General features: G+C 50.8%; 2 protein-coding genes across 5 annotated transcripts in view; one reads left to right on the forward strand and one right to left on the reverse strand.

Moving 5' to 3' along the window:
* The first annotated feature begins 45 nt into the window (after positions 1-45).
* Positions 46-10448, forward strand: tfap2e (transcription factor AP-2 epsilon (activating enhancer binding protein 2 epsilon)). 4 transcript variants are annotated; one of them, XM_015389789.1, is made up of 7 exons: positions 46-175; positions 1421-1864; positions 3049-3118; positions 4226-4457; positions 6510-6628; positions 9147-9285; positions 9824-10448. In XM_015389789.1, the coding sequence occupies exons 1-7, from the start codon at positions 137-139 to the stop codon at positions 10080-10082; spliced, it is 1302 nt and encodes a 433-aa protein (XP_015245275.1). In that variant the 5' UTR covers positions 46-136; the 3' UTR covers positions 10083-10448. The 4 variants fall into 4 exon arrangements, with proteins under 4 accessions (XP_015245275.1, XP_015245277.1, XP_015245276.1 ...); XM_015389791.1 differs by having other exon boundaries at positions 3064-3118; positions 9824-10445; XM_015389790.1 differs by lacking the exon at positions 46-175 and adding an exon at positions 231-676 and having other exon boundaries at positions 9824-10445.
* Positions 10449-12077: 1629 nt separating this feature from the next.
* psmb2 (proteasome subunit beta 2) overlaps positions 12078-13737 on the reverse strand; it is an 8922-nt gene continuing 7262 nt past the window's right edge. Inside the window, exons 4-6 of the mRNA XM_015389795.1 lie at positions 12789-12951; positions 12361-12410; positions 12078-12268 (exon numbers count right to left, since the gene is read on the reverse strand). Of these exons, the coding sequence (XP_015245281.1) occupies positions 12167-12268; positions 12361-12410; positions 12789-12951 (315 nt within the window). The 3' untranslated portion in view covers positions 12078-12166. The remainder of the gene's footprint in view (positions 12269-12360; positions 12411-12788; positions 12952-13737) is intronic.

Raw genomic sequence — 13737 nt, forward strand, 5'->3', positions numbered from 1 at the left:
CCCTCTAACTCCTGCAGCGCTTCTCCTCCTAACTCACTCCTCTCTGCACCTTCAGCGCGTCTCCTCCTCATCCTCACTTTAACCCCTGAGCTGCAGTCAGACACCTGGACCGAACCGAACCGAACCGGACCGGAGGATGCTGTGGAAGTCCCGGACCAAAGCCGAGGCCGCTCAGGTAAGTCCCCGCCGTCGGACCGGGTCTGCTGGGGTCGTTTTGGGCCAATCAGAGAGAAGTTCCGTTAGTTTGGGTTCCCAGAGATTCTTTGCTGGTTCTGGTTCCGATACTTTCAGGTCCAAACTAGAAAAAAAAGTCTTTCTTTTATTTTTGGGTCAAATCCTCCGAATAGTTTCCGAATCAATGAACCGAACAGAAGCAAAGAGGAAAATGTCTCTTTAAGACATTTGGACCCTGCCGACCCCTCCCCTCTCTCCACCGGGAGCGCGCACCTCCTATAAGTAGCGCGCTCATGGAGAGGATGCACGAGTCCGCGAGTGTCATGCGCGTGTACGTCAGCGGCAGCAGCCTTCCTCTGCAGCTCGGACGGACGGACAGGTGTACGGCAAGCAGCAGCGGACAATCTTCATTTGATGGAGCGCTGAGGACACCTGGACACACCTGTGCGTCACCGGAACCAGCGAGTCGGTCCAGATGTTGATCCACTCATATTCAGCCATGGTGAGTGGGAGTGGGAGTGGGAGTGGGGGGGCTGCAGCCGGCTCTCTGCTTTCTGGGACTTTTGTTAGTTTGATGTCATGAAACTAGAGACGGAACCGGTTCGCTGTGGGGCCGCACCTGTCTGCTGCCTGTCCACGCGAGTCTCAGCGCTTCCACTCAGCTGCCCCCCCCACCCCCACACCCACAGCCCCCCCGCAGTGGACAGCCATCGGCCTCTGACCGACTTTCCTTGTTCGGCTGACAGATAATGGAGCCGCTGCAGCATCGATCAGACTGACCCAGATGGGGGGGGGGGGTTGTCACCTCCAATAGTTACATGATCATCCAGATATTCTTTTCTAAACTCGCTGTTTTTATTTTTATGCGTAATATTAAACATCATTTAAAAGTTCAACAATTTTAATTTACTGCATTAAATTTATAAAGGAACAGGAACCTGCTCCAGATTAGCTTTCTGGGTGTTGATCTCCTGGTTCTGATGGTCTCCTGGTTCTGACCCTCTCCTGGTTCTGATGGTCTCCTGGTTCTGATCCTCTCCTGGTTCTGATCCTCTCCTGGTTCTGATCCTCTCCTGGTTCTGAGGGTCTCCTGGTTCTGATCCTCTCCATGGTTCTGAGGGTCTCCTGGTTCTGATCCTCTCCTGGTTCTGAGGGTCTCCTGGTTCTGATCCTTTCCTGGTTCTGATCCTCTCCTGGTTCTGAGGGTCTCCTGGTTCTGATGGTCCCTGTTTGGGTTCTGTTTCAGGAGCGCGCAGACGGACTCAGCGGCTCCTCTCCGAGCGGCCGCCTCTCCCAGCTCTCCTCCCTCAACCAGGCCGCCTACTCTTCGGCTCCTCCGCTCTGCCACACGCCGGCCTCCGACTTCCAGCCTCCGTACTTCCCTCCCCCCTACCCGCAGTCCTCCCTGCCGTACTCCCAGAGCCAGGAATCGGCCTACTCCCACCTGTCGGACCCTTACCCCTCCATCAACTCCATCCATCAGCACCAGCAGGCTGCATGGCATTCCCAGCGCTCCCGCTCGGAGGAAGGCGGCCTGCTGTCACAGTCTCACCGGGCTCTGAGCCTGGACCCCCGCCGGGATTACCCCGCCGTGCCGCGGCTCCTGCACGGCCTCGGGGAGGGGGCCGCGGCTCTGGGGGACGGACCTCTGGGGATGCACCTGGGACACCATGGCCTCGAAGACCTGCAGGTGAATCAACATTTGTTCTTTTCGTTTCTCCTTCAGAGAATCTCTGCATTAAAATCATTAAATTCATTTATTGGTTCAAGAATCATTTTACTGAAAATTATGAACCAGTATTTTAGATTTTATTCTCTTTATTTTTTAAAATATGAAATATACAGATATCTGGATTTTCCACTAAAGGCCCGAGGCGATTTTCTCCCGCTTTTTAAAAAAGATCCAAAGGAAAATAAAAATCCAATATTTAAACAATTTGTTAATATTCATATTTTAATTCTGAGCTTTTAAGGCTAATTATTTTAATCGAGATTATATTTTATTAGAAATACAGTTAATCATTTGATTTAAAACAAAAATACTTGGGCCCTCTGGAAAAAAAAATCAGGCCTTTCCGAGATTTAAAACAAAATAATCTAAAATCAAAAAGAACCCCAGATGAGAATAAAAAACGATATTTACAAGGAATTTAATTTAGTGATGTTTAGATTAATATTCTGATTATTTTGTATTTATTATTTTACATAAATAACATTTAAATGTAAAATGTTCTACATCGTCTTTAAATTGCTTTATAATTTAGATTTCTGATTCCAGAAACCTTTAAAAATGTTGCTGAGCGTTTTTGATGAAATCAATGTTTGTTAAATAAAAACAACTGATTTTATTTAAGAGGAGCAGCTGCGCGCGTCCCGCCGCGTCCCGCCGCGCACCGCGCGCCGCAGCTGAAGAAGAGTTTGTGCGCTTTTTGTTTTTGGCGCAGTCGGCCTCCGTGCAGCAGGTGCAGCCGCACAAGAAAACACGGCGAGACGAATCGATGCCCACGCTGATCCACGGAGCGAGTTTGTGTTCAGCGCCGCGTGTTGACAGCAGCTTTATTTGATTAATGGAGGTTAAAGTCAGCGACTCCTCCTCAGAGAGCCTTTATCTTCACAAAACACTCATTAAATCAGATAAGAAGTTTTATTTAGATTAAAACCAGAAAACATATTTTAAAGAATTATTTTATAAAATAAAAATAAAATACGAATTTTGGATTTTTTATTTTTTTGTTTTATTTAACTTCTTGTTTTTGCTCCAAAAACCCCCAAATTCAGGATGTTTTGAATTTTTTCCCGCGGGTCCAGCGTTGGACCGAGCGCGCGGATAATGATACTGACCGTGTGTGTGTGTGTGTGTGTGTGTGTGTGTTGGTGTGTGTGATGCAGGGGATGGAGGAAGGATCCGCCCTGGGCATCCTGGACCACTCCGTCATTAAAAAAGGTAAGAGGAGGTGTGCGCGCGCGTGCATGAGGTGAGCACAGGACAGCCGTGTGTGCGCGCATGGTCCTTGGTGTGCGTGTTCGCCTTTATAAATGTGTTCAACATGCTGGGGGGGGCTTCCTTCTTTCTTCACTCACACATGTGCACGCGCGCGTATGCACGCGCACTATAAATAATTCTGTTTTGCTTTTTCATTTGAAGTCAAGAAGTCCTCTAATACTGAGCTGCAGACTTCAGCCCAAAGGCACAGATTCTTAATGAACTGTTCATGGTCATATGAGGGAGGGAGTGTGTGTGTGTGTGTGTGGGGGGGGGGGGGGGGGGGGGATGGAGCAGGAAGGGAAGCGCCTGGAATGTGATAAAAGAGGAGCTGAGGATACATTTGCAGAGGCTGATGTGTCTAATATCACCGTCAGCGACACTGAGACCCCATTAGAAAATCTAAGCTGCTGCCTGGGGGGGGGGACCGGTTCTGGCCTGGAGATGGTGGAGTGGTCCCCGTCGGGTTTGGGTTCTGAATCAAGGTCTACCTTGAATGTGTCGGATCAGACCTGAACCGGATCGGTTCCAAAGAACCGTAAATCTGAAGCCAGAGATCAGCTGAGGAAGAAGTTCTGAAACGTTCTGATCTTCAGGACGTTAAACTGATTCCGTCAGAAAAAGGATTTTCTGTTCAAACCTCATAGAAACTCTTCAAACCCAAAACTGCTTCCAGGCAGGAAGTTCAGCCTCACCGCCTCCACCTGATTTGATCAAGTAGGAGATCTTCCTCAGCCTCCTCAGGTCAAAGGTCAGAGCCATGACCCGGTTTGGCTGCAGGACAGGTCTAAACATCTGGGACAATGTCCTCTGGACGGAGGACATCAGGTCGTCAGCTTTAGGCTTCAGGTACGGTGGTGGAGGGGTGATGGTGTGGGCCTGGGTCATGGGGGATCCAATCCGCCGTCAGCTGATTTCAGATTGTTGTTTAGAAGAAGTTGAGCTGAAAGCAGAACAAACGGAGGCGCGCTAAAGATGGCGGCGGACTCCAGAGAAAACACGGCTCTGCATAGATTCCCCAGCAGCAGTAACATCTACTCACTCTACTTCTACCTCTCCCTCCCTCAGTTCCCATCCCCTCCAAGCTGAACGGAACCGCCCTGTCGGCGCTCTCCATAGGGAAGGAGGGCGTGAGCGTGGGAGCCGTGTCCAACCCGGCGGAGGTGTTCTGCTCGGTGCCGGGCCGCCTGTCTCTGCTCAGCTCCACCTCCAAGTACAAGGTGACTGTGGGGGAGGTGCAGCGCCGCCTGTCTCCACCCGAGTGCCTCAACGCATCGTTGCTGGGCGGAGTCCTACGCAGGTGAGCAGAGGGCGGGGCTTATGTTGCTAGAAACAGGAAGTTAGAGTTTTGATCAACTGAAGTGAAACCAGCTTCCATGAACCGAAGCCATCAGCCTGAGGAGGCGGGAGCTGAATTCAGAACCGCTGAGAGGTTCTGGTCCAGAGGAACCGGCGGCCCGTTTTCTGGATCAAGATGTTCTTCAGAACCGTCTGTGGAGCTTTAAGAAGCTCCATCTGTTTATTATCTGTCATAAATCTTCAGTTTGAGCTTCGTTTTAATTAGAGTTTCACATCACATGACTCCTCCATGAGGATCTGAACGTGTCTGCAGGCTCCGACCGAGCGCAGATCTGGGTCATGGGACTGAATCACAAGAGAAGAAGAAGAGCTTTAATGAAGCAGAGCCTCAGGACAGCGGAGCCACTTTCTGACTCCGGTTCCAGAACCAGCGCGTTCAGAGGACCTAATTAAAGATGAGACGCGCTAAAAAGCTCTCTGCAGAAACCATCAGATTCCACAGAAATCTGCTCAAAATTTAAAACATATATCTGCTTTTATTTAAGTTTTAAAAGAGATTGAAAAAAGAACAAAAGCAGCTAAACAAACTATAAGCAGCCTGAATAAAACCTTTCCTGAATTTAACCTTTTTAACGTTTTTGGGACGACTAAGAATCTTCACCAGCATCCTGATTAAAATAAAATAGAGGATCAAAGAAGAGTGGGCGGAGTTAAAGAGGAAAATAAATAGAACAACGTGGAAGTTCTGCTCAGAGAACCGAGTCTTTAAAACTGTTTGGATGCTTCCAGGTCCTGGAGCGGCTGAGTCCCAGGTTCTAGGAACCTTGCATTGAGACAAAGTTTGTTCCAAGCATTAAAAAAAGAAACTATAAAAAACTTGAAATGCAAAAGCGGTTAAAATTTTTATTGCAATTAAAAAAGTTTTTGACCAAACTTCATGGCCCGAATGGAGCTCCATAATTTGAGCAGAACCTGGTTGACCGACCTGAAGCTTCTAGATGCAGCTGTTCTGAGGAGCAGCGGTTCTGGTCCCATACGGGGCTGAGCAGGGAGACGACGGGCTGCTGCACTCGGTACAGAGTGGTACCGACTGGTACCGACTGGTACTGACTGGTACCGAGTGGTACCGACTGGTACCGACTGGTACTGACTGGTACCGAGTGGTACCGAGTGGTACCGACTGGTACTGACTGGTACTGACTGGTACCAGAGGAGTAATTAATCTCCTGTAAAATAAGCATAAACATCCAGCGGTGATGAACTAAAGATGAGATGACCTTTGACCTCAGCTAAAACTCTGAGCTGGACTTGATGATGAAACATTAAAAAAAGCCACAAGAAGAATCCATTAATTTATAAATTAAAACATTTATTAACAAATCAACAGATGAATAAAAGATTTAAGAAATGGGCTGACGTTCTCCAAAGGTTAGGAAATAGATCCAGAACCTCTAGATCTATTTGTTCTGGTGGAGGAATACGTCACAGAGGAGCAGGTGGTGAAAGCCGACCTGCAACCAGGTGTGTTGGACTAACAGGAAGAACGTTCTGAAACCAAAGGAACCGAACTGAATCGGTTCTCCTACTTCAGAACCTGAGAAGAACAAAGACGTTCTCTCTGCCTAGAACATTTATTTTAAGATAACTAAGATCCAGAACCTCAAACTGGAGTTCTACCGACTCAGACTGAGGTTCTATCGATCGCAGATTGAGGTACTATTGATCTCAGACTGAGGTTCTATTGATCGCAGATTGAGGTTCTATTGATCGCAGATTGAGGTTCTATTGATCGCAGACTGAGGTTCTATTAATCGCAGATTGAGGTTGTATTGATCGCAGATTGAGGTTGTATTGATCGCAGATTGAGGTTCTATTGATCGCAGACTGAGGTTCTATTAATCGCAGATTGAGGTTGTATTGATCGCAGACTGAGGTTCTAAGAATTGCAGACTGAGGTTCTATTGATCGCAGACTGAGTTTCTATTGATCGCAGATTGAGGTTCTATTGATCGCAGATTGAGGTTCTCAGTGTGTCTGTCTTTGTGTTCCTCAGGGCGAAGTCAAAGAACGGCGGTCGCTGTCTGAGGGAACGTCTGGAGAAGATTGGGCTGAACCTTCCTGCCGGGCGACGCAAAGCCGCCAACGTGACTCTGCTGACATCACTGGTGGAGGGTAGGTCCACACAGACTCAGCTCTGGTTCTGGTTCAGAGAAACCTCAGCAGGTTCTGCAGGCTGAGAGATCCACCTTCAGAAGATCATTCTGTCCTAAAATGGTCCAGTCCACGACTCAGCATCTTTAAATGGTGGATCTATAATCCTGTTTCCAGAAAAATCAGCATTTTGGATGAGAATGAAAAATGGAGACTTTTCCACCATGAAGTCATTTTCCCTGCAGGAGAAACCAGGAGTTTCTAAGGAAACCATGAATACAAACTGCTGCTGTCTGGTTCTGACCCAAACCCTCTCTGGTTCTGACCCAAACCCTTTCTGGTTCTGACCTGAACCCTCTCTGGTTCTGACCCAAACCCTCTCTGGTTCTGACCCGAACCCTCTCTGGTTCTGACCCGAACCCTCTCTGGTTCTGACCCAAACCCTCTCTGGTTCTGACCCAAACCCTCTCTGGTTGTAAAACTTTTTATGCTAACTGAGACAAAATTGTAAATTTTACTATTTTGCTAAAAAAAACAAAAAAACAAAAAAAAAACCCATAAAAACTAAAATTGTGTCTGACTTTAACCTGGAAGATGTGGGTTTGAACCCGGTAGAACCTCTGGTAGAACCTCTGGTAGAACCTCTGGTAGAACCTCTGGTAGAACCTCTGTGGTGAAGGAGGTTCCAATCGAATGAGAAAACAGCCCAAAGGCCTCATCAGATCAGGGCTGAAAGTTTTTTATTAAATGATTAAATGGCTTCTTTAAGGTGGGAATCAGGTGGACATCTGGTTCTGGTTCTTCAGAGCCACCAAAGGGGGAACTTTGTTTGTGGGCCGATGGTTAGCATACCGTGTGGACCAGAACCAGATTCTCTGCTGACCCGTTTGCAGATGATCCAAACAGAGTCCGGTTCTGGTCTGAAGGCCCCAGGAGTTTTGGGACTGTCTAGGCTGATCCTTCTCTGCAGCATCGTGTGGCGATCGGGGACAGTCCCCCTGGATTGGCAGACCTGGGTGGTGGTCCGTCTCTTTAAAAAGGGGGACTGGAGGGTCTGCACCAATTACAGAAGGATCCCACTCCTCAGCCCCCGCTAAGGTGGAGAGGAGGATCCGGTCAACAGTCGACCCTCGCATACAGGGGGAACAATGCGGTGGACCAGCTCTACACCCTTCATCGGGTGCTCGACCGTTCATGGGCGTTCGCCCACCCAGTCCACATGTGGATTGTGGATCTGGAGAAGGCGTTCAAACTCGTCCCTCGTGGTCCCCCGGGAGTACGGGGTCCGGGGCCCTCTGTTAAGGCTGTCTGCTCTCTGTATGACCGCAGCAGGAGCTTGGTTCACGTTGCCGGCAGTAAGTCAGACCTGTTCCTGGTGCATGTTGGTCTCCTCCAGGGCTGCCCTTTGTCAACGGGTCTGTTTATTACATCTATGGACAGAATTTCTAGGTGCAGCCAGGGGCCGAAGGGTGGCGGTTTGGAACCTCAGGATATCATCTCTGATGTTTGCAGATGATGTTGTTCTGTTGGTCTCATCAAACCTGGACCTTCGGCGTGCAGTGGGGCGGTTTGCAGCCGGTATGAGGATCAGGTGGAGGCCGTGGTTCTCCACCAGAGGAAGGTTCTCCTCTCTTCAGGTCGGAGGAGAGTCCTCGTCTCAAGTGGAGTTCAAGTATCTCGGGGTTTTGTTCATGAGTGAGGGACGGATGGAGCGTGAGATCGACCGCGGTGATGCGGTCGCTGTATCGGACAGTCATGGTGCAGAGGGAGCTGAGTCGGGGGGGCAAAGCTCTGGATTTACCGATTGATCTACGTTCCCACCCCCCCTATGGTCATTAGACCTGGGTAACGACCCGAAGGACAAGATGGCGAATACAAGCGGCCGAAATGAGTTTCCTTCTCAGGGTGGCTGGGAGCACGATTCCAGATGGGGAGAGGAGCTCATGAGGAGCTCAGAGTAGAGTCGTTGCTCCTCTACGTGGAAAGGAGCCGGCTGAGGAGGATCGGGCATCTGCTCCTGCTCACCTCCCTCAGGAGGCGTTCCTCCCATTGGGAGGAGGCCTGGTGGAAGGACCAGGTGTGTGTAGCTTGGGAAGTCTGAGCATCTCTGCTTAGACTGCTGCCTCCCCGCCCCCGCCCAAGAAGACGGACGGACGGAAGAATGGACGCATGGACGTACAGACGGACGGACGGATGCATGATTTTAGATCCACTAAATGTGATCATGGAGGGATTCCTCCTGATTTAAAACTTTTTTTCTCCAAATCCTTTTTCTCTTTTCTCTTTTCCTGTGTTCAGCCATCGGCTGCTTTTAGGCTCTTTATAATAAAGTTAGATGTTTAACAATCAGAGGTGTTATGATCAGCATCTAGATGTAAATTCTGTAGAACCAGTCGGATCTCCTTCATAGAACGGCTCCCATGAAGGACGCTGCTCCTGAATTCAGCAACACCGAATAGGAAATTATTTCTGCTGCTCCAGTGCGGGGGTTCTAACCCTTCAACTCCTCCCTTTCCTCCTCCTCCTCCTCCTCCTCCAGGTGAGGCGGTCCACCTGGCGCGGGACTTTGGTTACGTGTGTGAGACGGAGTTTCCAGCCAGAGCCACGGCTGAGTTCCTGTGCAGGCAGAGCGACCCGGACCAGCTGCCCACCAGACGCAGCATGCTGCTGGCCACCAAGTGAGTCCCGCCTTCATCAGCCACTCTGATTGGCCACAATAGTAGAGGTCACATGACCTGGTAGGATTGACAGGGGGGAGGCTGGAGAACATCTCCAGACCTGTCAGAACCTGATGGGCCTGGAGAAATAGTCAGAGCTGCAGAACCTCAGAGGAAGATCTGGATCATCTGGATGTTTAAAACTCCTGCAGGACCTGAATGTTCTGGAAGGTTCCTGACCTCCAACATCTCAGGAGGAGCAGAAGATCCGGGTCCCATCAGCCTCCAGAACCTTTACTTCCTGGTTCTTCAGGTTATCAATTATAAAACAGTTAAGAGCTGCTCAAGTGACGACCTTTGACCTCCCCTCAGGTCAGGGGGGGTTAGGTAGGAGCCACAAACACTCATCCAGAGCTTCTGATTGGCTGGTGGCTCAGCCTATAGCAGCTCTCCTTCCCTAACAGTAGCTGAGATGACCTCATCATCAGAGGTCAGACTGTTTGATCACTGCTGAACTTTATGGAATCGTCTTCCTAACTCCTCCCCTCTCGTCCTCCAGGGAAATCTGTAAGGAGTTTATGGACCTGATGTCTCAGGACCGCTCCCCGCTGGGCGGCAGCCGGCCCACCCCCTGCCTGGAGCCCGCCATCCAAGGAAGCCTGACCCACTTCAGCCTGCTGACCCACGGCTTCGGAACCCCGGCCATCTGCGCGGCGCTGTCCGCCTTCCAGAGCTACCTGATGGAGGCCATCAAGCTGCTGGACAAGGAGACAGGAGGGAAGAGCCACCATGAGAAGGAGATGAAGCACCGCAAATGAAGAGAGGGTCAGACCGAGGCTCCTCCCACCGAGGGGCGGGGCTTAGGATGAACACCTCACAATGACACATGGACCTCTGACCTCCGAGTGACGAGGATTTAATTTATTCCTGTTTCTGTGGACCACCAGAACCCTGAGGGTCTGGGTCAGCAATGAGACCTCCTCTGCAGCAGGGGCTCATGGGAAATGAAGTCCTCTCAGAGGAGCTTTTTTATGTGGTTTTCAGGTGATGGTAACTTCAGATAACTGAATCATTTTGTACTTTGGGTGTATGTTTATTGTTATTACTGTTATTATTACTGTATTACAGCATAAATGTAATATATTAAAGAACTAAGACTCAGTTTAAATCTTCAGACGTGTTTATTGCTGAACCTGTCAGTAGTTTAACACCGAAGGTTCTCAGTCATCTACTGAGATTCTCCATCGGACCATCAACCCATCCGGCCCAGGAAGGACCTCCTTCCTGCTCCTCCTGGAGGAGCTCTGGTCCTGCGTCTCCTCCATCTAAGGGGGCCTACAGAACCTCATCGAATGGTGAAGTCCTCCATCCATGGTGAAGCTTGTAAAGCGGGGAGAATGGCGCTAGGCTTACCGCACCGTGACGTCACTGCTAGAAGATGGCAGGAGGGAGGGGCTACTATATTTGGGCTAAGATGGCCGCTCCCAGACTTAGTGATCGCCACGAAAATTATTTTCCTGAAGTTAAATTCATTAAATGACTGCAAACGTGTTAGTTTTAGGTCTAAATATCGATCCACTGATTATCTGACTTTTCCTTTAAATAAACATTTCTGCTCCTTTGCTCTGATCGGGTCCAGTTGGGTTCTGAACGGTCAGGAGGATCCAGGTTCTCCTCTGAGATGATGGCGGCACTAAATGACAGGAACGCCTGCATCTCAGAGATCTTCTATTAACCGACTCCTGATCCAGAGGAGATCCAGTCCGGGCCCTCAGACCGGACCGGTTCTTCTCCAGAACCAGAACCAGAACCAGAACCTCAGCTTTAGAGTCCCACTGTGGACCAGCTCAGCACATCGGATCGTTTATCGCATCTTTCCGGCTCTTTGTCTTTTTCTCGGCACCATAGCTCCAGTGTGACAGACGCAGCGGGGCCCCAGCAGCGGGGCCCCAGCAGCGAGGCCCCGGCCCCAGCAGCGAGGCCCCCAAAGACTCGGGTGTCACGTCGGCTGCGGAGCCGTTCACCTTCAGGGCCCCGCAGAGGCGCCCGACGTCACCTGAACGCCTCGCTCCTCCTGCAGCCATCTGCTCCTCGACACCTCCTGTAAGCAGAGACTGTTTCAAAGCCGCCTCCCTGGGAACAAACACACACACCTCCACCTGCCGCCCCACCCCCACCCGTTTCTGACACCCAGCGGGCCGCGCGGCGCCTGCAGGCAAACATCTGCTGCTCTTCCCGTCAGATTCCACAGTGTTTAATGTTTATTAATCAGAACCGAGGCGCAGCTTCACGCGGATCAGAACCAAAATAAACGTGCCAAGAGTTCTGGAAGGGAAGCAGAACCAAGGTTCTATAGGATCCTGGTTTAACCCGTTCGGACCTCCAGAACCAGCCTTTAGAGGTAAACTGGGCCACAGCGGGTCGGACTCCCCCTGACCCAGTTATGGTTCCGGGTTTTCTCCTCTTTCAGATGGATGTTTGGTTCTGACCCGCTGATATATCCAGAAACTTTTGGATCGGCCCAGTTGCTCCGTCCAATCATGGGTCACCTGTCCATCTTCTTCCAGGTTTCTGACCAATCAGGGTGCAGAGACACGCCCACTTTCCCCTTCGCTTGGTTCTGGAGAAACTGGACCTGAAGGTTCTGTTCAACCCGTCTGATGAAAGAGGACTAAACCCAAACAGGCCCGGTTCTGTTCACCATCACTTTCTACTGGACCTCATTCTGGATTCAGAACCAGGATCCAGTTCTAGGTCCATATTTCTGATGGGCTCCAGAACCCGATCAGAACCAGAAACAGAGAGGAGCCGTCTTTCCTGGGAAGGTTTATTAGAACAGCAACAGAACAAAGGTTGTCGGTACAAAAACTGGAGCGGGAGGTTCTGGAGGGGCGGAGCCGGGTCACTTGGTTCCGACGGCGATCTTCTCCATGTCGTGGATCCCGTCCTTGTCGATCAGACGGACGTTGAAGGACGGCAGGTTCAGGATGAAGCGTCTGTTCAGCTGCAGGACGAGAAGAAGACGGAGGTTACAGAACCTTCTGCCGGGTCAGACGGAACCAGAACCGGCACCAGAACACGGAGGGGAGGGCTTACCTCCTCGATGCACTTCTTCAGCAGGTCCATGGCCTCTTCCCGGGTCAGATCTGGAACAGAACAGAACCAGGGGTCAGAACCGCCCTGTAAGCTGAGTGGTACTGGTTCTACTGGGTTCTGTTGAGGTTCTAACATCTCTGAGCTTCAAAGAGTCCAGTTGTGCCAGAACCGGACCTTCAGAACTCTAAAGCTCCACACGGTTGGAGGACGGTTCTGGTTTAATAAGTCCTGATTTTCTTAGGTTCTGACCCGGTTCTCTGGGTTCCTGGAGGCTCAGCTGGAGACCAGAGATTCTGGTTCTGGTCGGGTCCAGATAAACCAGAACATGCTGTTCAGTAACGGGTCACCAAAGTTCGGACTTGTTACCAGAATCATGTTGGTTCTGTTTCTAAAAGTTCTGCCTAGAGTCCAACAGAACCTCCTCCCACCTGGTTTGTAGTAGCGGTCCAGGATGGACAGCGTGAGGAAGGCGCCGTATCCGTGGGCGGCGAACGGCGCCTTGGCCAGCGACGCCAGGTAGTCCATGTAGAACAGGCCCGGCCCGTCGGACTCGTCGAAGCCCGCCAGCAGCAGGTTGACGTGGTACGGAGTCTGCGGAGGGAAGAAGACCAGGATTAGGGTTCTGCAGAACCAGCAGGTCCAGTTCCTCACACTGGTTCTGCTGGAGGTTTTCCTCTCCACTGTCGCCGCTGCATGCTCGGCTGCAGAGTTGATGGTAACCTGACTGGTTGATCTGGATCTAGAAATGGACCTGATGGGGATTGGAGCATAGAAATAAACGGAATAGAATCCAACCATCAGAACCAGGTCAGAGTTCTGGTCGGACCAGCGCCGGTCCCGGTCCCCCTCTGGTTCCAGACGGCTCGTTATCGGCTCAGAACCTGAGGGGGGGGGGACATCTGCTGGCAGGCGGCTCCCTGTAGCTCCTCCTTCACGCCCTGCTCCTCCTCCCCCCTCCTCCTCCTCATTAAACCCTCTCATCACCCTCCTCCTCCCCCCGTTTCCATGGTTTCTATCAGCTGGTGGTCCAAACCAATCAGAACCACCTGATGCCCGTCCAACTGCCTGTGGTTCTGCTGTTGGTCCCCCCTCCCACAGGAGAACCTGATCCAGATCAGCGGTTCTGACCCGTTTCTGTTTGATCAGCAGGTTCTGGAGGACGCTGGCCGGTTCTCATCGATGGTTCTGGTAAATGAACCTACATAAAGTGGATCGGTACCAGAACCTTCATCTGTTCTGCTGTAAACATCGGACCGGCGGTACCGAGTGGAACCGCCGGGTCAGAGCAGCGCTGCCTGCTTGGGTCCGGTTGGAGGCTCAGAACCAGAGCAGCAGCTGTGGGCTCCTCCTGAGGCCTCAGGTGGCTCCTGCTGCGCC

This window comes from Cyprinodon variegatus, unplaced genomic scaffold (assembly GCF_000732505.1).
Source record: "Cyprinodon variegatus isolate N-32 unplaced genomic scaffold, C_variegatus-1.0 Scaffold472, whole genome shotgun sequence".
Lineage (NCBI taxonomy): Eukaryota > Metazoa > Chordata > Actinopteri > Cyprinodontiformes > Cyprinodontidae > Cyprinodon > Cyprinodon variegatus.

What these genes read in the sequence shown, in the direction of transcription:
- tfap2e (XM_015389789.1), top strand. Translation starts at nt 137, where the DNA reads ATGCTGTGGAAGTCCCGGACCAAAGCCGAGGCCGCTCAG. An exon ending in ATGGCCTCGAAGACCTGCAG is followed by an intron (nt 1,865 to 3,048) that starts GTGAATCAACAT and finishes GTGTGTGTGTTG; the next exon opens with GTGTGTGTGATGCAGGGGAT. An exon ending in CCACTCCGTCATTAAAAAAG is followed by an intron (nt 3,119 to 4,225) that starts GTAAGAGGAGGT and finishes TCCCTCCCTCAG; the next exon opens with TTCCCATCCCCTCCAAGCTG.